At 35.9% G+C, this 23626-nt stretch overlaps 2 protein-coding genes and 2 long non-coding RNA genes across 4 annotated transcripts; 3 read left to right on the plus strand and 1 right to left on the minus strand.

Annotated features, from left to right (window-relative positions):
* Positions 1–955: 955 nt before the first annotated feature.
* LOC135718051 (uncharacterized) lies at positions 956–3140 on the plus strand. Its single transcript, XR_010520539.2, has 3 exons — positions 956–1887; positions 2129–2232; positions 3070–3140. It is a non-coding gene; the product is annotated as an uncharacterized lncRNA (long non-coding RNA).
* Positions 3141–5525: 2385 nt separating this feature from the next.
* Positions 5526–10874, plus strand: LOC135718050 (uncharacterized). The gene is made up of 10 exons (XM_065240345.2): positions 5526–6286; positions 6855–7040; positions 7547–7720; positions 8180–8752; positions 8843–9007; positions 9190–9284; positions 9419–9469; positions 9622–10003; positions 10103–10267; positions 10760–10874. The coding sequence occupies exons 1-10, from the start codon at positions 6094–6096 to the stop codon at positions 10795–10797; spliced, it is 2022 nt and encodes a 673-aa protein (XP_065096417.1). The 5' UTR covers positions 5526–6093; the 3' UTR covers positions 10798–10874.
* A 3945-nt stretch (positions 10875–14819) lies between these two features.
* cycsb (cytochrome c, somatic b) lies at positions 14820–16600 on the minus strand. Its single transcript, XM_065240243.2, has 3 exons — positions 16456–16600; positions 15452–15632; positions 14820–15350 (listed from the first exon to the last, which is right to left on the minus strand). Exons 2-3 carry the CDS (start codon positions 15618–15620, stop codon positions 15205–15207), a joined length of 315 nt encoding a protein of 104 aa, XP_065096315.1. The 5' UTR covers positions 15621–15632; positions 16456–16600; the 3' UTR covers positions 14820–15204.
* Positions 16601–20099: 3499 nt separating this feature from the next.
* Positions 20100–23626, plus strand: LOC135717914 (uncharacterized). Its single transcript, XR_010520454.2, has 4 exons — positions 20100–20197; positions 20859–21073; positions 21798–22014; positions 23082–23626. It is a non-coding gene; the product is annotated as an uncharacterized lncRNA (long non-coding RNA).

The raw sequence follows: 23626 nt of genomic DNA on the forward strand, positions 1-23626 counted from the left end.
CCATTTTAAAAAAAAAACTCAAATGTCTCTACTTTCCCATTAAAAAAAACAGTACATACATTGTGGGCAAAGGACATAATAAGCGAATAAGGACGCAGGCCAAGTTTCTTATCAGTTTTGTACCAGACACTTTCATCTTGATGTTGACGTCATTCCTAACAAAAAAGGAAAAAAATCAATGACTTTGCTTTGTATGTGAATAAAACTATTCCACGTGATTTTCCTTTAAAACCTTTAGATTTTAAATTACTTTTAATTATTTAAAATATTTCAATTAATTATATTCATTTTACGGCATTTAATGCGTACATACACTACATGCGTAATCACGCAGGTGTACCAACAGTCTTATGTAATATGCGCAGTAACACTACAACAATAATAAAAAAACGATATGAATAGCAGCACATAGTGTGTCACCTGTTCTACAGTTGTTCAAGTTTAATGTGTGTATAAGATCTAATGTGTGGTATGTGTTAAACATTACGTGTAAAAGTTCCTCGAGCGCGCGCTGTCATGACTGTTACCTCGGCAACGCTCAGTGGAATGCGCGCGGAAACCTCGCGACACGAACTGCAAAAAGAGCAGCATTCTTTACTGTGTCCTTCATGAGAAGATGTTATATATCAAGGTCACTTACCCTTTCCGTCCAAAGAATCCGTGTCTCTAGAGCTGATCTGAAACCAAAATCTCGACGAATAAATGTTATGAATGGTCCAAAGAGAGATGCACGCTCTCTTTGTCAACTTCTACCACAGGACGATATTTTAATTACAGTCAGTCACTTACGTGCTTGGTCGTGAATTTACGCCACCCTGCAATCTGTGGTGGTATTACATTCAGCAACAGGTGCATTTCTGATGCATGGAGCGAAACAGAATTACAGCGTTGATCCTACAAGTAAAAAAATAATATTTTACCCTATTTTCTACATAAACACACCCTATTTGACACCGAATATGATTGCTTGTTTTTTTTTAAATTAGGGGCTCGCGTACAGGGTTTTAGTGGGCATTGGAGTAGTTTTAATGTGAACAATTTTTTTTAGAAAGTCACCAAATGCCATTGTTATACAGACAATAATCTAAATACAATGCTATAAGGAGCGTGATATCACTGAATTAATCTGAATTTTGGTGCAGTCAATAATAATGAGGTCTCTTGTGACAACAAATTACCGCGAGAGCAGACAGCTTCTTTAAACGTTATCGAATCTCGCGGTACTTTGATGTCATACACCGAACAGTCTGCGCTGCGCAACGCCGTGTGACATTGAATACAGTTTTTTTTATGGCACAGTCAGTACTTCAGTGTTTAAAAAATCTCGTTGACAGTAGCGATGTTTTACCCAAATTCTATAAAACATCACGTTAATAAACTTGTACTTGATTTGACAGCGGCTTAAAAAAGTTTAAGAACCACTGCCCAACAGCCAGAGGGCTCTCTCGTTCAGAAACTCAATGCGCTGCAGACGAAGAACCATTACACACGCAGCTCCAGAAAATGGCTAAAGCATATGTTTATATTTTGCTGTTCTTCAAACCTTTTCAGGTATTTTGTTGATAATAAAGAATATGTGTAATGATTATGTTTGACCAGTGTTGCTTTTTCAAATGCATAACGACTCCCTACTTAAATGATGCATGTAAATGTACACATATACCTCAATGACATTGTTTTTTATTGCGTTTATTCTTTTTATATTGATTGAATATGAAAACGTTAATTAATCTGACTGAAATTTGTGTTTAATACTGATTTATGTTGTTTTCTGTTTAGTGTGTCCTGTTAAACTTGTTCAGAAACATGAAGATTATAGTTTCTACAGAGCCTAAGGCTATTTTTTTGCATGGCATCCACTGATGGATAATCTGCTCACCTAAACAGGTATAAATATTACAAACACAATGAATTCATTTATAAATATGAATTTCATAATTATTAAATATTATTAGCAATTATTAATAACTTGCATATTAAATTGCATTATACATGTTCAGTTGTTCTGTTAAGTTCTTTGAAGGATATGAATGGCAGATCACATAGATTATCTTTCACACTATCTATAAGCTTCATGCTATATAAATGTTTCATATAATATTTAATGCTCTTTTACCTTGATTGTTAGGGTTGTGTTCATACCAAGCATTTGATTGCTCATCTGCTTTGGAGAAAGTTGGGGCTTTCCTGCTGAGATTATCTGAAAGGTCTTAATTCTGAAAGATGAAAGCCGTGAGTCATAGGAAGTCTGTTTTAATAATGTTTATTTGCAGTGTATTTTATTCTGCTTACCTGAATTGTGCAGAATTCTGCTTGATGTTTAGTCCACCTGTTGGCTGGCACTGGCGCCTGACAGTTTTCTCCATCCTTTGAATGAAGGCCACCACGAGTGGTCATGTTAACCAAATATTTTGAATCTTAGTAAGTCTGTCTACATCTAAACATTTAATAAACTGACAATGTGTTAGGCCATTTAAACACATAATTTTTCTTTTATAGGGTAAAGCCTATAAATGGCAAAAACTGATCTGCACATTTGTTGCCTTTCACACAGATTTTTATGTTGCATGTTTATGTGCACATGTCTCCGCCTGTAAAAGATAAACGTCACAAATGGAAGTAAATAAAAAAGCTTGAAAAGTGTTTTTGTTATAAGCTGATTTTTGATAGTTTTCCTCTTATCATGTGCATGTAAACATACTCAATGTCTTTGTTTAGCCTGGCTGTGTCTCAAGTCACAGTTAGCGCAAGAAGTCGTTTGTCCAGAACAGTCGTGAAATCTAATAACAACTGCAACTCCAACAGTCTAACATGATGGTTGAATTAAACACAGATAAACACACACTTTATGTCCATATAGACCACAATATTTGAGTTCAAGCAGATTAAGAGAGTTAAGTTGATTGAGTTAAGTTGTAATTGTTTGGCTCATATTAATTATTGTATTATAATTGATAATGACAATTTTCTTACATCCCTTGTCTGTCAAAATGACAATATTAAGAAAGTTTAATGCAACCTTTGGTTGTAAAGCAGATTTTAAACTGATGATCTTCATTCTGTCACTAGGCCAGCATAATCCATGGGCACCAGCTGTGAAAAGTGCAGGACAAACATCTTCCTCCACCTGTGAGTCTCTTATGTAGATAAGGTAATGAATTATTTGAAAATATGCTGAATGAAAGCTTTGTTTTATTGGGGTGCATTATTTTAATTATTAAATTATTTTGCAGATGAGTCACATTTGATTTTACATATATATGAAAAACAACTTGTTCCACATCCAATGTTTATCATACAATGTGAATTGAAGACTATGAGAACAAACAGATATGTTTGAATGTAGGTAATGCAACAAATGAAAGAGGATTTAAAATGAATGCTAAATACCTTATTACTCATTGATTATTGACTTTATACTATGGTCACTTGCATTTGTTTATATGCACCATAAAATAGGACTGGGATGATTAGAGAACCATTATTTGCATTATTATTTTATATACAGTTTTAGAACTGTGTTTGATTGTTTTTATGCCAGCGGTTTTAAGACCATGACATATGATAAAACTTTTGTGAAGAATTCCTATTCCAAAATAATAATATATCCCCTGTCTATATATCTGTGTTTATAAAGAAATATTTAAACTGTGGTGCATAACTATTCTTATGGAAATAAGTTAGCAAATATTAATGTTAATGAAAAGTTGATTTCTGTCACTGGTGCAAAATATTTGCCATACAGAACATGAAGAATAGCCAAAACTGTGGTATTGAGCTAGACCTAAAACATTGTGAGAATCTTGATGTATCACGGTGGGTAGCATCTATTATTTAGGTGGTTGACAGGTCTGTTTGCATGTAATTGCATTGTTAATAACTTGAAGTTCATAGTCAAATATTGATTGTGAGGATTATTAAAATTTTCCTTAATGTTCTAACATCTTTTTCCTTTCTTTTCTTCATGCAGCACTTCAGGATAAACCAGGCTGTAATCGGCTGAGATGCACAGATTCAACTCTGGCCCATTGTCATCCCAACACCTCATCTGCCCATCAGTTTCATTTAGTGTCGGTCTATTGCAAAAGTTCTTATAAACTTTAAATGAGACTTTGTGTAAAGCAGGGGTTTCCAAACCTTTAATTCCACAACCTTTTAAGCCCGGGATACATTGCAGGATGAGACACACGCATGAGACATATTTTGCACAAGGGAACCACATATGTGACAATCCGAACACTTATTATGAATTAGCGCATCCTCGGAAGTGCAGTCACGAGCCGCCACTGGTCTGCAGGTTGTAGCAGCAAACACGTTGATCATGCTAAATTTCTGACACTGTCAGAAAATTATCGTAGGCTGTCTTTGGTACCAAGACCAGCAAAACGTCCGTCTTTGAACCTCTCTCACTTGTACGACATGAGACCACCGATTAAGAGCCATGATCACAGAAAACTCCATTGTTTTACACACACAACAATTGTTTTACAATGGTAATCTTACATTTGGGACATTTGGTTCTTTTTATTTTCTATACTTGCTATACCAAAATAACTTATGGTATATCAAAGCCATTGCTAATAATTATTTGGGCAAGTCGTTATTCAATGCAACACTCCTTATCTTACAGTTCAGCCCACAAGTGGATTCTTAGCCACAGTTTAAAAACCCCGGTGTAAGAGGATGTTGAGTTGTAATTAAATAAAGTCACATCTAAGTCTTGTGGTTTGTCATTATATTCACAGTGTAACTCGGTTCTTTTAGCAGTTACTACGTTACAGTGCTCTTAAAGTCTCATGATCAGCTCTGGGTTTTGTGAAGTTATATAATGAGAATGTGATCAATAGCTTTGCAGTATTTTTGTAACACTGTGGCTGTAATTGTATGACCAATTATCACATAGGTTAAACATTTGATTCAAATTTAATTTAGTAAACAAACTAGTTAGTATAATTCATGCTGTGACTCTGGATTACACCTGGTCAAATAAATATGTCTATTGTGTATTCACTTTTTGTATAAGGTTTCTTCATCTACTGTATATAAACGTCACCTTTGGTTTGCTTATTACAGTTTGTTGCTTTTTAACTAAATGTTGTGAAAATGCAAGGTGTGTTACACAATTTCAACGGATGGTGTGGGGTCAAAAAATATCAGACAAAAAGTCTCAACTTTAGATACTGACAGACACACTTAAAGCAACACCAAAGAGTTTTTTTTACCTTAAAATAACGCTTCCAAAACAGTTTCAGTCGTTCATCCACTCTAAACAGGGTGAACAGCACTTTCACATTCGCTTTGCAGCCCTCTATCGACCAAAACCGCACTAAAGAAGTTTCCAAACGTCGGGTAGTGGTCCTGTAGTCCGAGTGAATACTACAAAAACTTGCTTTACGGCAGACCTACAATCCAATCAGAGCCAGCTATGCCTCAGTATTTATGACAGTGGTAATGAACAATTACGCTTCTAACCTGTAGGGGGAGCAAAGAGCCAGAGTTCTTTAGTGTTGCTTTAATGTGAGTCACACCCAGTAATGAGTATAAGCAGGAATTGCAGCCAGCATTAAAGCAGGGTCACCTAAAATATTTAGCCTGTTGGCAATTGTTTTTTTTAATTAAATGTATAAATGCAGTTTTTTTTTTATTACAGATTGATGAAACAGTCAGAGGTGCAGTGGCTGCTGGTTATAAATGGGAATGCTTCCCAATGGGAAATTACATAATTTCCTATAATGTTTGTGCATAGCATCAGTGAGTTTGCTTTAATATTATGATGTAACGCTTAATCAAGCGTTTATTAAAGTGATGTCATAGGCGATGATGTTTGGCGTCGGGTATTGTGACATCATAATGCTCGCGTTCCATTAGACGTGTATATAAAGGGCGCGCGCAGAACTGCAGTCACTCACTCATTTTCTGGTTATCTGAGCGGAAGCAAAGAAAATCATCGAAAGAGACGAGACGATTACAAAGCGATCAAAAGCATTGAGAGTGTGAAAGTTACGAATTACACAAGTCTACAACCACTTTTACTGAAGAGTATTGGTGTTTGTTCACAAGTGTTTTTTGACTGCTTGTCCACTCAACTTTATCATGGCCTCATCCAGGTTGTACCTCCGTAACACCGAGGGCGGAACCGATGAGAAGAGAGGCGACCATGAATTTGGCGATTGTAGCGATCGTTTCCCGGGTCTGACCATCCATCAGTCACGGGATTCATTGCTCTTCGCTGGTGGAAAGTTTGTCAAGGCGTCTCTTATACAAACTCTGGACGAAAGTCCAAAAGGTAAGATGAACTCGACGTGTAAACTACATTTATGATGATCTTAGATTAAATCTCAGACTAACTACGACAGGGTTTATCCTAGTCCTAGACTAAAATGCATATCTAAATGTAAAAATGACATGAATAATCTTAACATAATAGTGCCAGTGTTTTGTCTGAAGATGCACACCAGTATTGTTTTTTGTAAGTTGTAAAAGCTACTTAAATGTCTGATTTTTTCTAAGGCCTAGTCCTGGATTATCTACCCTGCTAAAAAACAATAGACACCATCACAGATATTCAATTGGTTTTATTGGGACTTGTATTGGTTCTAATGGAATATGGCCCAAACACTACAGTGTAGTGGTTTTAATGGTAAAAGCTAATGGTTCCTATTGGTATTTTAATGGAAACCATTAGAATTTTCTGTAATGGTTTTATAGTTTTTTTTCAGCAGGGTAAACTCTGTCCAGGACACTGCTTTTGTGTTATTTCGATGACATAAATTATGTGTAAATGCACTATTGCAGGAAATGTAAAAACATAAGTGTTTACTCATTTAATCTCATATTTAACTTCATGTCCTCAGGATGTTTGACCCTCAGTAACACCGAGGGTCGCATCAATATGAGCAGAGGTGTCAGCGGACCAAAAGTCGGTGGTTGTAGTGATCGATTCCCTGATCTGACCATCCATCAGTCACGGGATTCATCGCTGTTCCCCGATGGAAAGTCTAAGACACCTTTTATTTACACCTTGGACGACAGTCCAAAAGGTAAGATGATCTGAATATTTAAAATACATTTATTGTACAATCATGACAGCAGATGGTCCAGCTTACTGTAATATTAAAGTAAAACAAGTAAATATTTTATTGTAAGAAAATCAGAGTCTTGGGGAAGTCTTGTGAAAATCTGTAAATATGTTACAGTGCAAATTAAATTAGAGATCATGTCTTTATTGTGATTGGTTGATCAGCGACTAAGCAGTTACTAAGCATTTTTAATACTGTAAATGCATGCCTTTCTATTGTTTTAAACCAAAAAGTCATGTCTTGAAAAAAATCGTCCCTGCGTCGTGTTTGTGCTGTATGGAGTGTTAATGTTAACCATGAGAAATACATTAGCTGGTACATATATCACATACATTTAAGAAGAGCCGCCTAGCTCACAGTTTTCTTGACTTTATAATTTATTCACTTTTTTACATTTGGCGGTTCAGAGAGAAAAGTGCACTGTAGTGTTTTCTCATTTGATTTCTTATCTAACTTCATGTCCTCAGCATGTTTGACCCTCAACAACACCAAGGGTGGAGTTGTTGATGGATTGAAGGTCGGCGTTTGTAGCGATCGTTTCCCTGATCTGAACACCTGTCAGTCACGGGATTCATCGCTCTTCGCTGAAAGAAAGATTGTGAGAGAACGTTTTATAGACACTGTGGACGACAGCCCAAAAGGTGAGATGAACTGAATGTCTAAACTACATTTATATTAAATAGAAGATCTTTACTATTAATAGATTAACACACTAAAGAGAACTACATCCGTTTATCATTCATTCAGATCTGCTTATCTGTGTCTCAAATATATTAAAAGTATTTAAATATCAAAGTATTTCTGTGTCATTTTAAAATGAACTGTTCACATATAAGACACAAATGTAAAGTAACGTCTTCATCTAATGTAGATTAATGGGCTTCATTATTTCTATCTTGATGTTTTATTCTGAAGAAAGTTTTTTTGTGTCATTGTATTTTCTGGAAAGACTCGATCAGTTGTGGAATTAAAAACTAACATTATGTATTTTTATGTATATTTTTTTAGTGTTGCAGATAAAATAAAATTTTATTGAGTTTTTTACACTTAATCTGTGATGAGAGATTTAACCGTTTACTGTCTGGTTCTTCTTGTTTCAGTAGGCAGTGAGGGGAAGGGGGCAAGGATCCGTGGGCTCTTCAAAAGAGCTTGCAAGGCTGTAGCGCGCCCCTTCCTCAGCTGCCGGAGGAACAAAGTAAAACCTATTGTTCCTCCACTGAAGCCGGACAAATCTTCTTCAGGGCTGTCTGTCCAGTATGCATCCAGCCCCAAGGACAGTTTGGACTCAGGTTCTTACTGGGTCGGGGATACATCAGATGCATGTCCGGCTCAAGTGAAAAGTTCAGCCAAAGTTTGGTCTATGGCTGACCAGACTTCTTACACGGATTCATTTGAGGAAACGCATGTATTGAATACATCGGACATAGCGTCCGCTTCCTTAGATGACAGTGCCGATCACAGGAAAGGCGTTGAAGAACTGATGAATGCCCCATCAGGTTCCATAGAGACCTTAAGTCTCGATGCTCACAGTGCCGTGAAGGCATCTAGTAGAGCTGTGAAGAGAAGATCTTTATCAGCTGACAGTAGGTCCAGTGAGATGACAGATGAGTCATTAGAAGCCACAAACCTGGACTTTGAATATGGCATGAATATGGCAGAGATCTGCCCAGAAGGTAAGATGAAATGATAGATATATGATGTCATTATTAACACCTGTAATAAATCATTCAGAGATGTTTTAATGCTTTACTGTTTGTGTTTAGAACAATGTGCCAAAAAGAAAAAGAAGGCAGGAAAGTGGGGGTTCTTAAAGAGAACCTGCAAGGCTATAGAGCGAACCTTCTTCTCCTGCGGCAGTACCAAAGTGGAGCCTTTTGTGCCTCCACTGCGACCAGACACTTCCCCATCTTATCAAGAAAGTCTTGATGGTGAGTCTGTGATCATTATTACTGCTTATTGTCTAAATATTATTGCTTCAGTTTTCATTTTGATGTCACCTCACTTAAAGTAACTGCAGACATTAACCGCATCAGTTGTGGTTCATGCAAGACAAGCAATGGTACTGTACTGTATATATTGTCATGTGTTATGTTATGTGTGTGCGTTTCAGATGATGTGGAGACTTACTATAACTTGGGGAATATTTTGGGTGAAGGTTGCTTTGGAAGTGTCTGTGAGGCCACACGTATATCTGATGGCCAACAGGTAGCAGACTTTTACCAAATTCAACATTGTTCCCCTTTTTTGCACTTGGAAATCTGTCTATGTACAGACTGTAGATGGTTATGTGTTTAAAGTTTACAGGTCATGTTTTTAATAGATTTTTTTATTCTTTGCAGGTCGCCATCAAACTCATACCTAAGTATGGCGATGAGCGTACTCTTGCTATTGTGAGTGACCAAACATATTTAGTTATTTAATAGCTTATGATACAATATAATGAATAAACCTGTAGCTAACATGAGACTTGACTGAAATACTGTAGAGAATAAAGACATCTGAATATATTAAAGTGATAACATGTTTTCCTGTTTTTTTCTAGCCCGGCTATTCTGATCCTCTGATTACAGAAGTGGCACTCATGATTAAGATGAGTGAACCTCCCTTAAGCCCAAATGTAATCCAGATGTTCGAAAGTTTTGAAGACGATGAGAAAATAGCAATTGTTATGGAGTACCCCCAGCCCTGCATAACCTTAGAGGATTACATAACAGACAATGAGATGTTATGTGAAGAAATGGCGCGTATAGTAATGCATAAATTGGTGAAGGCAGTAATAGACTGCATTGACCACGGTGTCGTTCATACTGACATCCATCCTGGTAACATCCTGATCAACACCAGCACTTTAGACATGAAGTTAATTGACTTCAGTTGTGGTCAGCTGTTTACCAGTGATGCCTATGACAGTAGTCAGTATGTAGGTGAGCTGGTTTTTTGTGTCCCTGTAGCACAGTAATGGAAACTTATTTATTATGTGACACTTGAACAGTTTGGCTAAACTCAATCTGTCTCACTTACAGGAAAACAAGAGTACTGCCCACCCGAGGTCACAGAGATGAACAGATTTCATGCCATCTCTGCCAACGTCTGGTCTCTTGGTTTGGTCCTCTTTGAAATGGTCAACGGATGTTTGCCGTATTCAGAGTCGGAGGAAGTCCTGTTTGTGAATCCTGACTTATCAATAGGTGAGTGAATGAGAAATGTTGATAAACATGGACAGAAATAATCTGGGAGAGTGTCACATGCAGGAACAGACAAACAGGACAAACCCAAAAATGTTAACTCTTTGAACTTAAAGGTCATGTCGCTTATGTCATCTGATGCCATGATGATGACATAAGAATGATTAGTTATGCTTGAGTTATGTGTCATGACTAACCAGCTCTCCTCTTTAAACATCTTCAGCATGCTGTTGTATTATTAGACAGTGTCTAGCACGTGATCCAGCTTCACGACCCACATTACGTCAGATCTTACGGCACAGATGGTTTCAGAATGTTCATCACTGCTGTCAGATGTCAGGTAGTGTTACAGACAGAGTAGTCAGAGGTTCAGATGAAGTTTGAAAACAGTTGTTGAAGTCAACGGAGCTCATGGTTCAGTCAGAGTTTCTGTTTGATCATATCATACATATAATGACTGACTAAATGAAGATTTTCCTGCTTTTTCTTCCTTAGGGTTGGATCTAAAAGTGCTGGACACTACACAGGACTGAGCAAACCAGACCAGACCTCACATTGTTAATAATAAGAATAACAAGTTTATTAAGGCTTATGATGATATTATACTGAAAGAATGATTTATTGTTTTCTTTTTTATTTCATTATTTTTTATTGTGTATTGTATTTTGTATTTGTATTTCTTTTGTCTTGCAATAAAACTATATTAATAAATACAATAAAAATAAATGTATTTGACTTATCTTTCCTTTGTTATCTTTTTTCAATAATTGTTTATTTTTTTCCATTTACTTTTCCCATGTGTTCTGATGACATTGAATATTCTTGATACAAAGTGAGTGGGGCGAAAGTCAGCTAAAATTGGCTATCAGCTAAAATGGGCCAAATAAGGTTGTAGCGTCATCTCTTAAACTTTTTCCTGCCAATCACAATGACTGAACTATCTTGCATGTTGACATGTAACAGCAATTTTGATTGGTCTGAATTTTTTTTAAGTGAGTTTCACATGTTGCTTGTCAGATAAATTAGACTTAACTTCATGCTTTGCGGTAAGAACATGGGGGTGACGTCAACGTACCTCGAGAGTGAATCAAAATTAGACTTCTCCGTATGATCTCTTACCGCTCTCGCGTTACTTTGACGTCCTTCGCCTGTTGGTTCTTGTGGCAGTGCATTCGAGTCGAACAAGCCCATTGTTAGGTAAGGGTTAGCCTGACATAGACATTTTAATTCATCACTAATAAGGGCACTAAAGCAATTATAAATAAGCTTACCAACAAAGCAAGCTTTTTGAACAATATTTTGACAAATAAAAAGTTACATTTAATAAAGTTTTTTTGTGAAAAAAGTAACTTTAAGGGGCCAGTGGATTTTGGCTGTCGGATTAGATCAAAATTTTAAAATGGGTTGTTCAAAACAAAAAAATGGATTCTGAATTTGGATTGGATCACAAAATCCAATCTAGGCTTTGATCTGGATCAGATCGTCACTTTGTGTTGTTCGAAACATTTTAGTAAGATTGGGATTTGTTTGATCCCAAAAAGTAGGATTATTCCGATCCCATCAGAAGGGTGGATTTCAGGAACAAAAATGTAATAAAACTTCTAATAAAATGTTACTAAAACTTAGAAACCTTCAGTTAGTCTACAATACAATATTTCTATTATGTAATATTATACATTTATCATTTGTTTGTTGAAATTTTGTTCAGTTCAGTTTAATGATAAAGTATTCAAAGTATAACATTGGGCCACCATTTAAACCTTCCAGTCAATTAAGAAAGAAAATGCCCATATAAATCCCTCAGACCAAAATATTTACCATTTAATTTTAACAAAAGTCATCATTAACTTTAACTGTCATTTGGCACTGTACAGTATATTCATTAAAATCACAATCATCAGAAACCAAACAGTCAAAAGTTTTAACAACCGGCATTTCTACAAATGTAAACTACCATGTTTCAATGTGTTTGTGTATAATCTATGTTTATTTTTTGAGGGCCAGATGAACCGACTAAATGTTAAATTGAAATAAAAAGGGACAGTTGTGTTGTTTTGTTGTCTTTTGAAGTAAAAACACTTAGGGGCGGTTTCCTGGACAGGGATTAGACTAGTCCTAGACTAAAACATTTTTAAGAGCTGTCCAAACTGAAAACAACTTGAACTGACATATCTTAAAATACACCAGTGCCCTTTGTTTTGCCTCAAAATGCACACAGGCATCATGTTTTTAGTAAGGCATGTTTGTTAAAACTAGTTATATTTCCTAATTAAACTAAGGCCTAGTCCTGGATTAAGCCCTGTCCTGGAAACCGCCCCATATTGACCCCATACAAACCAAACTACTTGCTGTTTCTTACATAGCTAATAGTCAACACTGACAGGTGATCCCATTTAATCCAGATTTGCTAATCTGAAAAAGTGTGTATCTGGATCAGGGTGATCCAATCCAATTTTGCTTTGAAAAACCAGGACAAAAGTGAAATGGTTTACCTGTTCCTGCAAAGCAAAACATGGGATTTCCAAATCTGGATTATTTTGATCCAGATTAAACTTTTTGAACAACTGGCCCATTGTGTTAATCTGTCGTATAAATCAATATTAAATCAATATTACAGTATTGTGCCATTCTGAGCTTTTACTTTTAATTAAGGAAAGAATTTTACTTACACAGTTGACCATACAAAATGGCAAATCTGTGTTTTCTTCATTTCTTTTTCATGCTGCTTTGGAATAATAAACAATTGTGAAAAGTGCTATATAAATAAAACTGAATTGAAAACACTAGCTCACAATTTCAGACGATGTCCAATATTGTTTTCAGGAGAAGGCAACAAGAATGTATTTTAATAGCCTATTATTTTCAAGAAATGTGCAATATATTACTGGAAAATTGACTTTTAATCACAAAATGCAAATCAATGCAGGTGCATTTTCAAATGTTTTCTCTAGAGCTGTCAATAACGGTTATTTTCTTATTTACTGAAGCAGGGCTCCAGACTAACTTTTTTCACTAGGAGCACAGTGGCCCCCAACTGAAAATTTTAGGGGCGCAACCAGAAAATTTAGGGGCACACACCGTAAATCAACATGCTAACCAAATATTCACATTTCTACTAATTTCCACTGTATTACTAATAAATACTTTAATGATAGATGCAGAAAGTACAATGTGCTATTTCAAATTCAGTGACACATTTTATTGTGCACTTTTGGAAAAAAAGGTCAAATTTACTGGTTGCACGCTCAGTGGCACACTCTCAAAGTTTAAGGGCAAAATGCCACCATTTGGGGGCAGTCTGGAGCCCTGTGAAGATTTTATTTTATTGATAGATTTGGAAAGTATCAAAAGTGAGTAATCATACTGTTTTAGTGAACCTGTTAAAGTACATAAATTTGATACATTCATTCCACTTGAATGGACGTCATATCCTACGTGCTACAACAAGTGTGCGACCAGCGTCTGATAAAAGCGTTTGTATCCTCCAGGTGGCGACATTTTCATTTGAAATGACCGCAAATGAGGCACCTTGACAGTAGCGGGCATTAGTCTATTAATTTGTAAAACAAAACGCGTGAATGGTTCGTTTCGGTTGTATTTCTATCAAGCATTTTGCACACAAACTGAGATAAAATTATAGGCTCTGTGCCAGACTACATCGGTTGCGAGTTAAATAAAAAAGACTAAAAGGAACTCAGACCTCTAGACCTTTGCCCTCTGATGTGTACTTCACGAACCTCCATATAACGTAGCCTACTAAAGTTAAGTGATGATAAGGACACGATATTTCTCACACATTAGGTTATCTCAGCAAGTTTTGGCAGGGTTACCTAGAGTTATTACATAATTCATTTAAATGACCTTTCAAACCGTACTCACACGTGACGTTCTTTAAACAACGTCATTTTTGTCAGGAGTACAGTAGAGGTTAATCTGATGACGTACTTTCACGTGATAAGGTTTAATTTAATTCCCTTATAAAAGTGCTCTGATGACTTTAGGACCTTAAATAACCAAACAGAGGGTAATTAAGGAAAATAATTTCCACAGATAATGTAAGCAAATTTGACATATTACAGGAATATCAAGATTACAGTAGCCTTCATCTATAGTCAAATAATAAACACATTTCAGACGTCAAATTATCTAAATATCTAAATGATAACATATGCATTTTAGTGGTATCAAATTTTCAGTAATAATATTATGAAAAGACAATTTGTATTGATATGAAAGTGTTCATCTACGCTACTGGAAAAGTGCTTTGGCTTTCACTATCAAAAGATGGCACCTGTTAGGATTTTGAACTATGACCAAGGTTCAGGACAAGCTTGGAAACTTGTCTTGGCAATAAATACGAAAAGTTCCAGCTCCAGTTCAATTTCTGATATACTTGTAGCATTATTCTCTATGCCTTTGTCTGGGCTTGTCCAGAAAATATTTTTAGAGCATTCCTGACAACTCCACAGTATAAATGGCTACTGTCACTTTAAATTCCAAATGGAAGAAACACATAGCCAGCAGCACATTAGAAAATAACAGATGAAACGCAACATAAGACGGTTTTGATTTTATTTGACAGTTCAAATCCACCTGGTAAATACAATAGTTTGCAATTAGCTTGTTTCACAGTCACTCATCGCAATTCAAATACGACAGGTTTCAGCACAGTTCAATAATTTAACCAACAGCTCCTGTGAAACCAGGGGACGCATTTTAATTCTTTCAGTGAAAACACTGAGGAACTGCAGTAACTTGACTCTAAATGTGAGATGGACAGACAAAAATTAAAAATCGCCACTACTGAAATAGACTTAAATGGACCTACAAGACCTAAAATTCATTTTCCTCGTTATTTGATCTGCCACAGGTTTCAATACATATTGCAAATTCAAACTACAAACATTTAAAGTTAAATATTCCCTCTTCCTGCATCAGCATTATGATGTTGCTGACTTCAAATATGCAATAAGATCTGCTCTCTCTCCCTTCTTTTTGATGCCAGCGAAGATCATCTTTGTGCCTGGAATGTACTTCTTTGGGTTTTCCAAATATTCCATCAAGGTATCTTCACTCCAAACGATGCCTGGGGAATGAGTGACATCATGTGGTAAGTAGCAACAAATCGTTCATATAGAAAAAAAACCCTTAAAGTGAAAAAGCAAAGTTTATTGGCAAGGCTCTCACCTTTGCTCTTATTCGCATCCGTGTAGGAGAAGCCCTCTGCCTGACCGGTCTTGCGACCAATCAGACCCCAAAGATTTGGCCCGACTTTGTGTTTGCCTCCGTTCTCAACCGTGTGGCACTGGGCACACTTTTGGACGAAAACCTTCTTTCCCTTTTCAACGTCACCCATATTTTCCTAGACCTGGGAAAGACAATTGAAGTATGAACAGAAGGTCATTCAAGGAGAATCAAACATTTGCCTATTGCACTATTAAATTTAACCAAGTCAAATGATTAGATTAACCAATTCAAGCTGTAAAACATAATATGCATTGAATAAGGTCAGTGCATCATTCAGGAAGAGGCATAAGCATACGTTGACTTTCAGTTTCTGGGTAGATGGGTAGGCATTTCAAGGACGTGGTTTGACTCCTTGTCAATTCTTTGGTATGAATTCCTTCTGAAGTACGTAAACATATTACCACCGAGTTTTGATGGCTATCTAACAATAAATCGCCATTTATATATAAAAACAAAACAAAATCACAGACAGCTCGACAAACGTTAGCCTACGAGATCAAAATGATAAGAAGCTAGACATGACTTTGCACGACAAAATATGCATTAAACGCATCAAGTGATTTTCAAAACAAGCAAACATTGATTTAAAAACACAATGATCAAAGCCATAAACCGGCCTCCACGTTGTAGTCTCACGCAGAGCTAGCCGTTAGCAACTGTGGCTAGCCTCCCATAAAGGCCCTATTCTGGTTTTCATTGAGTTATTGAACGTTTGTAACACTTCAATTACGACGAAAATCTTGTTTCTGATAAAATTACAAAACATACAGAGTGCATCGTTATATTGTAACGTCCTTCTTTGAGAACACCGGCAAGTTATGCAATCCTATGCTAATCTTCAGGAAAACCGAAACAAAAATGCTTTCTTCGTTTAAAATCTCACACATGTAAACGTCAACGCGTCAATAGATCTCGACACGATGTGACATCGCAGTGAAAGTTACCTTTTAAGCCGAGTGAGAAAGCTCCTTGCGGACTGTGGTATTCCGACACCGGATCGCCTCTGTATCAAGGAGTGAGAGGAAGGTCACTTCATTTTAGAGGCAAGAAAGGGCTCCTGTCTATGACGTCACACACACGCGCTGCGCTATCACGTGTCTCATTATGGAAGGCCAACAGGGCAAAAACATGTTAAAAATACGTGTTAACACGCACTACGTGTTAACGCGTAAATCACGTGTTAACACGCACTACGTGTTAACGCGTAAATGCGTGTTAACACGTAAATCACGTGTTAACGCGTTAGAAATCATGGACATGGAGTTTTACCACCATCTAGTGGTGTGGCGAATCTGACCTAAATACACAGAACGGACAGATAGATAGGATTGTAAATTGAAGTATTTTATCCTAAATATATATTTTTAAAAGTAATTAACAGTGAATAATGATCATAAATAGGTTACAGCTTGGACTATATATAATAATTATAGTATCATTTAATTTTGTTATAAATAATTTTGTTAGCTTTGTGAATTAGGCAATAGTCCCAATTTCTATTTACTTTGTCTAATGTCTTGTTCTTTTAGTACCTGCCTATGGAAAGAAATATATTCTTAAAAATAGAGGTGTTAAATGATGACACAGTAGTGTCACACAATTCTTATAAACAGTAGAGGATGATTAATATTGCAAGAAAAAATTTCTTTAAACACTACTTAACCACAGGTAATCTAATTAAGTTTATGTTAATAACAATTGGTTAATAGCAAGATTATGAACGTAAATGGAATGTATGCTCAAGCAGATGGTACATCTGCATCATTTGTGAACACACACACACACACACACACACACACACACACATTATGATGTTCTACGTATGAAGTCTTTGGACTACCTGCCATCATGATCTGATTGCACTTAAAGCTAGTTCAGCTAGTTTATAAATGCCTTATAAAATTTGTTTTTCACTAGTGTCATACACATATCCTTAATAATACAGTATAGCAATACCACATATAATTACAACCAATTTAGCATATGAACAACAGATGGAACTCTATATGTATGGCCTAATGGGAGAACATCAATGTCATTGTATAGAGCAGTTAGGCTTTAAAACATGCTTTTTGAGTTTAATTAATAATCTTATTTTGTGTGAAGGAGGCTCTCTACTACAAACCTTTTAAGCTTTTTTTTTTTACTTTTTGGCACGCGTTGCCTCAGACAAAGTTTCCATATCAGAAAGTATGTGTCATAGATCAATCTGAGGCTTCCAATGGATTAGTCAAGCTCAGACCGTTTCTTTGTCATAGTAACTAGAACTACTCTGCAGCAGATACTAGAACAATTATGCAAATGTAATAAACTTTTGATGCTTTTTTTTTCTGTGTATTTTCTGATCTATAAGACACTTTGGATGAATGTATATGCTAAATGAATAAATGCATATGTGATGACTGGAAAAAAAGAAGAATGGCAATAAGACACATGTCTATAGCTTTGATTGGAATAAAAAAAAGTGCTTTCTTGTTTTCACCTTTATTTTTTTCCCATCTGATCCTTTTTAAGGAAAAGTAAAAGTGACATAATGACCAATGTATGATAACCCATACTTGAAATGTGACGTCTGTATTTAACCTATCAAGTGAGTGGTGAACACGCACTGCACGTCGTGAACATACACACCCAGAGCAGTACTGCAGTGCCCGGGAAACACTTGGAGACAGGTGGCTGGCTCAAGGCACCTCAGTCGCAACCTGTCAGCCGTGAGACTCGAACCAGCAAAACTCTCAGGTTATAAGACCGACTCTAACTATTAGACCATGACTGCCTATTATCTTATGATGTAAATATTATGTTATATTTAAGAAGTTAAGCTTTTTTGGTAACTGTTAACAGCCTTTTATCAACAATTCATTGTTTCACATATTGATACAAAGTAAAAGCGTAAGTGCAAGTTGTTTTTAAATAAAACATATATTTTAGTCTAATAATTTTAGGATAAGCCCCTAGGATAAGTTAAATAATGAAATGAATATTTATGATGAACACTTGCTGTTAACAAGAAAGATAAAAAGAAGAAGTCATCCTAACAGTGATTAGTTTTATCTTTACTTAGCTGAGCACTTGACCCCAAAAATTTTATTGTTTGTGTTGATGCATTGTGATAGTTCGTAGGAAGAATACAAAAATTTCTGTGGTAATTTTTAACACCTTGGGTGTGGATCTAACCAGTGTTGATTTAACATGGAGCTTTTGCTGAAATTAGAAATAGTTTCAACTACCCTAACCTAAAGGACTGAGTGGCAAGGTAAGGAAAATAACAGGACAAAGAGTACACTTCTATTAGTAATCATAATAACTTCTTACATTGAACTGATTATACTTTGATTTCTGTAATTTTGTTATTATATTTGTGTGTAAGTATGAACAGGGTTGGGAGAACTACTTCAACATAATTTCCAATACAGTTACAAATAACCTTAAAGAGATGCAGTAACCTAATTCAAGTATCACAAAATGAAAGTAATCAAGACTTACCTAGACTACTTCAATGTCAAATATGTAAATAAACTTAATAGAAAAGCATCAAAAGAGTCTTTCAAACTCCAAGCAGATATGAGACAGATAGGCTACTCACTACAGGGGGCTGCAAGAATAAAACAAAAATATATTTTTTTGATTATGCCCTCGATAATCATGATAATTAATGTTGATTAATAAACTACATTAAAATGCTTAATTGCATTTTTATAGGTAATTCATTTTATAGGCTAAAAGGTTTGACTGGTTTTTGCTTGCTTACTAATTCAAGACATCACACTGACTTTCTGAGTGACATGAAAACAAAAGGTTTTTCAAACTTGGACTAAATTGTATAGAAATGGGCTACACTGCACAATAAAACTCCCTTTATAATGAATGACGTGGGAATTACTTGGCCCGTCTGACCTTTGGATTATAATCAGTACAATCAATGTACAGTGGAGAACACAGCAAAATTGTATTGGGAGCAATTTAGGGGCGGTTTCCCGGACAGGGATTAGACTAGTCCTAGACTAAAATAAATGTAAGAGCTGTACAAACTAAAAAAAAATGAATTGACATATCTTAAAATACATCAGTGCTCTTTGTTTTGCCTTAAAATGCACACAAGTAATGTTTTTAGTAAGGTATGTTTGTTTATTTTTTACTAATTAGGCTTAATCCTGGTTTAAGAAAACCCCTGTCCGGGAAAACACCACTTTGTTTGTCATTTAGTGTTTTGCGTTCATATTCTTAACTTTGGACATAGCTTTATTAATATATTATTAAAATGATAAGATCATTAATGCATTGTCGGTAAGCCATGCTTTCAATGAAACTGGCTTTAAAAACAATAACTCGTTTTAGTCATTTGTGCATTGCATGTCGTTACCACTAATGAGCACAAGATGGCAGATGACTTCTTCGCCACTATAATTTTGAGTTGTATTTTAAAGGAAGATTTACAAGCAATAGCATGCAATGATTTTACTATAGCCAACTTTTTAAATGAAGATCCAAAATCAGGAAGTCAAATGCAGTTTGAGATTTATTAAGAATAGTGTGTTATATAACAGGATATAGAAGAGGCAGATCATTATTTTCACACTCCATCACAGCAGGTGGCGGTATGCACCTTTAAAGTTGGTTCGTAACCCGCCATTAAACCAAAAGAAGAAGAAGAAGATTGTAACGTCAGCTCATCGTAAGCATTAGGTAAGTGCTCGCTCACAAGCTTATGAATAATTATATTGCAGCGAATGCGTTACGACAGGCACTGTCATTGTGTGAATAATTAATGATATAGTGATCCAAGCATTACGTCGAGTTTTCCGTAAGCTTACCTCATAGCCATCATAAGCCAGGTACGCTGACGGAAGGGTAACGTAACCACACGGAAGAGCCAAAAAGTACTATGGAGGAATACAAACACAAAAGAAGCAGCAGTTTTGTCATGTAAATGGCCTTGGGCAAAAGTCTTTATAACTGCAATAACATAAGTTAGTGGAAACAGTGGCAGGCTTTCCCAGATGGAGACAATATAGTTAGGTAACATTTTAGTGCTGTTTAAATGAATGCGTTGTGTTTGTTATTCATTTAAAAATACGAACATAAAGTTATGACTCATGACAAACTGGCAAGAGAGTAAATAACACAGATCTGTCCAAATATGAGGGAAACTATATTCCTTTGTAGGCCTACTGTGTAGCATTATTAGAGTAAGTTGGTCTATATAATTTCCTTGTTGATTTTACATTAATACTATGATTTTACATTTGAATAACCATTGTTTCAAAAATCATAAAAACAAATCTGATTCTAGTTATTACTAATACAAGCAACTTTTTATGGTTTTCTATATGCTTGTCTTTCACAGATTATTCACCCAGTGTTTATTCACAAGATTGACCAAATCTTATTTAGATGACCAAATTATGAACAATGACCCACCCTGAGGCTGTAAGAGTGTGCCTGATGAGAGAATGCGTACTTGAAGCAGTTATAGGACTTAATATATTCAAGAAGACCAAGCGATCCTTATAGGACTACATGCAAAGCAATGTACTCCAGACCGCACAACTGGACATACAGGTACTTTTTAAAAATCTCATTATTCTTCTTAACTTAAACATGCATGCTTATTCTTTCTGCTATTGTCTGTTTTATTATTAGTAAACAGTTTTGTTTTAAATTGTTAAAATATTTTTATCCTTTTTCAGATTATATTTTTGTTAAAGATTTGTATTATCTACATGTCATGTCTGTGTTTATTTCAAGTGCAAACAGTAGAACTGTCACAAATGAATATATCTATGACTTTGCACCTGCACTTAATTTAGACATTTTTAAGCATTTAAGGTCAAAATCAGAGTGTAACTTTTACTTTTCATACTAAATAAAATATTCAGCCCCAAATAGCATGAAATGATTACAGAAGAGTTTTCACTTGTTAACCTGACCGATACAGCAACCATCACACCAAACATTCCAAAACCTGTTTCATTAGATAGAAACAATCAATGAATTTGGGCAACCAGTATCTGATTGAATACTATAGCTAAACGTGTGTAACAGCTTTGTTCTGATCGGTTGTTTCTGTTTATGTGTTTTGTACGCTGTGTGTTTTGTCATTGGTTTGTTTTGACAGGTGGCCATGCACGTACCAGTCATTGTCTTAAGCCCAGGATACACTGGAGGATTTTTGCTCTCCTATAATATCATTACCTTATCACACTGTGCGACATGGATCATTTAAACTTTGGTACGACAAGCATGTTGTATAATTTTCTTTCTGACTCTTCTCTGTTCTCTCCAGATTGTGCCCTGATGCCATCTGCCCCGTTCTCCCAGCCTCATCTTCCCTCTCTATGCCTAGCTTCACATCGATTGGCTCTTCTTTGGCTCCCCTCATCCCGTCTGCCTGCCTCGCTGCTCTCCCTGATAACATTTCCTGACTGATGCCTTGCACTCTGACTCTTTCTGCAAGGTGCCATTCTCAGCAGTGACTCAATTTAGTGCCACCCTGCTGCTTGGTGAGTCTCTGCATTCTGGAATTGAGATTTTCATTGCCCATTCAATAAACTGTTTTGTGCCTACAGTTGAGTCTGTGACTTTTTTTTTGACCAAGTGATGTAACTAAGGTCTCAACTTTATACCTTTTAATATTGATTTCTAGTTACACAGTTGTCTTTATGATGGGCCTAGCATTTTTTAGAGAGTCTGTATTTCTGTTTCCTATGTCAATACTACCTATTACAATGTTTTTGGTTGAAAACAATTATATCCCTTTGTTGCCAATGTTTGTGGTTTATGGGTTTTATTAACTCTTTCACCGCCAGCGTTTTTAAAAAAAGTTGCCAGCCAGCGCCAATGTTTTTCATGATTTTCACCAAAGTTTAATGCCTTCCAGAAAATGTTCTTCTTTTAATATATAAACATACAATACACCAAATGAAAGAACATACCCTCTGCTTTCAAACAAAAAAAAACGTTTCATCCTACCTTTAGTGGTTCTTTTGCAATCAGCTTTTGAATATGGGTAGGTTTTTGCAAAAACACCATATTTTGAGCAAAAAGCAGATATAATTCCATTTTTATGACGGACTTTTCATAGAGATCCCATTCAGAGCGATCTTTAAAACAGACACGGACATGCAGCCGCTTGCCATAGAGCAATACTTCCGGTTTTAAAAAGTTGCGGAAGGGCGCCACCTGGTGGATAATAGCGGTATTGCGGAAAGACGGAATATTTCGTCATTGGCGGGGAAGCGTTTTCTCTTAATTGACGAGATATCTCGTCAATGGCGGGGAAAGAGTTAATAATCAAATATTAAATAAGATTCATTTATAACTGAGCAAAAAAAAATCCTTTTGGAGTTTATATTCTATTATAATTTGCCTAATTCTTACTAGAGTACATGTAATAAAGTTCTGTTTTCTTTTTCATTTATGTTTTTACTACAGTACATTCTGATTGTATGAAGTTATAAGACTTAACAGTTTACAGGCTGTGATGTGCATTAAGCCTACATATACTAACATTCCTAGGTCACCCATTTCCCAGGGCAGCACAATAAACTTTACCATTTATGTGTTGCAGGCATTGCACTTCTGAGGTCATCACCATCTTTCTTCAGCCAACCAAAATGATTCTCACCAACCACCCCAGCTCTGCTAAGCTTGATGTTGGAGGTCTGCTGTTTTTGAAGCAGGGGACCACTGTCCATTAAAGGCTTCATAAACCATTTTACAAAATCACATAAGATAGGGTAGTTCATACTCCATGCGATGTGCCATACAATGGAAGGGCCATGTTCCTTATCACATCTGGATACTGCAAAGCTCCTGTCTCCTCAACAATTTACGAACTAATCAATTATTAAATGAAGAAATGCTATGTAAATGCAAAGATATTTCTTCCTGTGGAATTTGAGTCTTAAATTTAGTAATTACTGTTTTATGGCATAAATAAAAGTTAAATATTATATTATTTTAAAAGCATCATGTATCTTTTTTCATTCCTAATGTATTCTACTAGTAGTGTGTCAGGCACTTTAACCCTTATGAAAAAAGCCAAGGAAAATAGAGAGCATCATATCAAAACAACTGTTTATTTGCACATGCAACATTAAACTATGGTATACA

The sequence above is a fragment of the Paramisgurnus dabryanus genome, chromosome 7 (genome assembly GCF_030506205.2).
Source record: "Paramisgurnus dabryanus chromosome 7, PD_genome_1.1, whole genome shotgun sequence".
Lineage (NCBI taxonomy): Eukaryota > Metazoa > Chordata > Actinopteri > Cypriniformes > Cobitidae > Paramisgurnus > Paramisgurnus dabryanus.

What these genes read in the sequence shown, in the direction of transcription:
- cycsb (XM_065240243.2), bottom strand. Translation starts at nt 15,620, where the DNA reads ATGGGTGACGTTGAAAAGGGAAAGAAGGTTTTCGTCCAAAAGTGTGCC. An exon ending in GGATGCGAATAAGAGCAAAG is followed by an intron (nt 15,351 to 15,451) that starts GTGAGAGCCTTG and finishes CTCATTCCCCAG; the next exon opens with GCATCGTTTGGAGTGAAGAT.
- LOC135718050 (XM_065240345.2), top strand. Translation starts at nt 6,094, where the DNA reads ATGGCCTCATCCAGGTTGTACCTCCGTAACACCGAGGGCGGAACCGAT. An exon ending in TGACAGTAGTCAGTATGTAG is followed by an intron (nt 10,004 to 10,102) that starts GTGAGCTGGTTT and finishes TCTCACTTACAG; the next exon opens with GAAAACAAGAGTACTGCCCA. An exon ending in GAATCCTGACTTATCAATAG is followed by an intron (nt 10,268 to 10,759) that starts GTGAGTGAATGA and finishes TTTCTTCCTTAG; the next exon opens with GGTTGGATCTAAAAGTGCTG.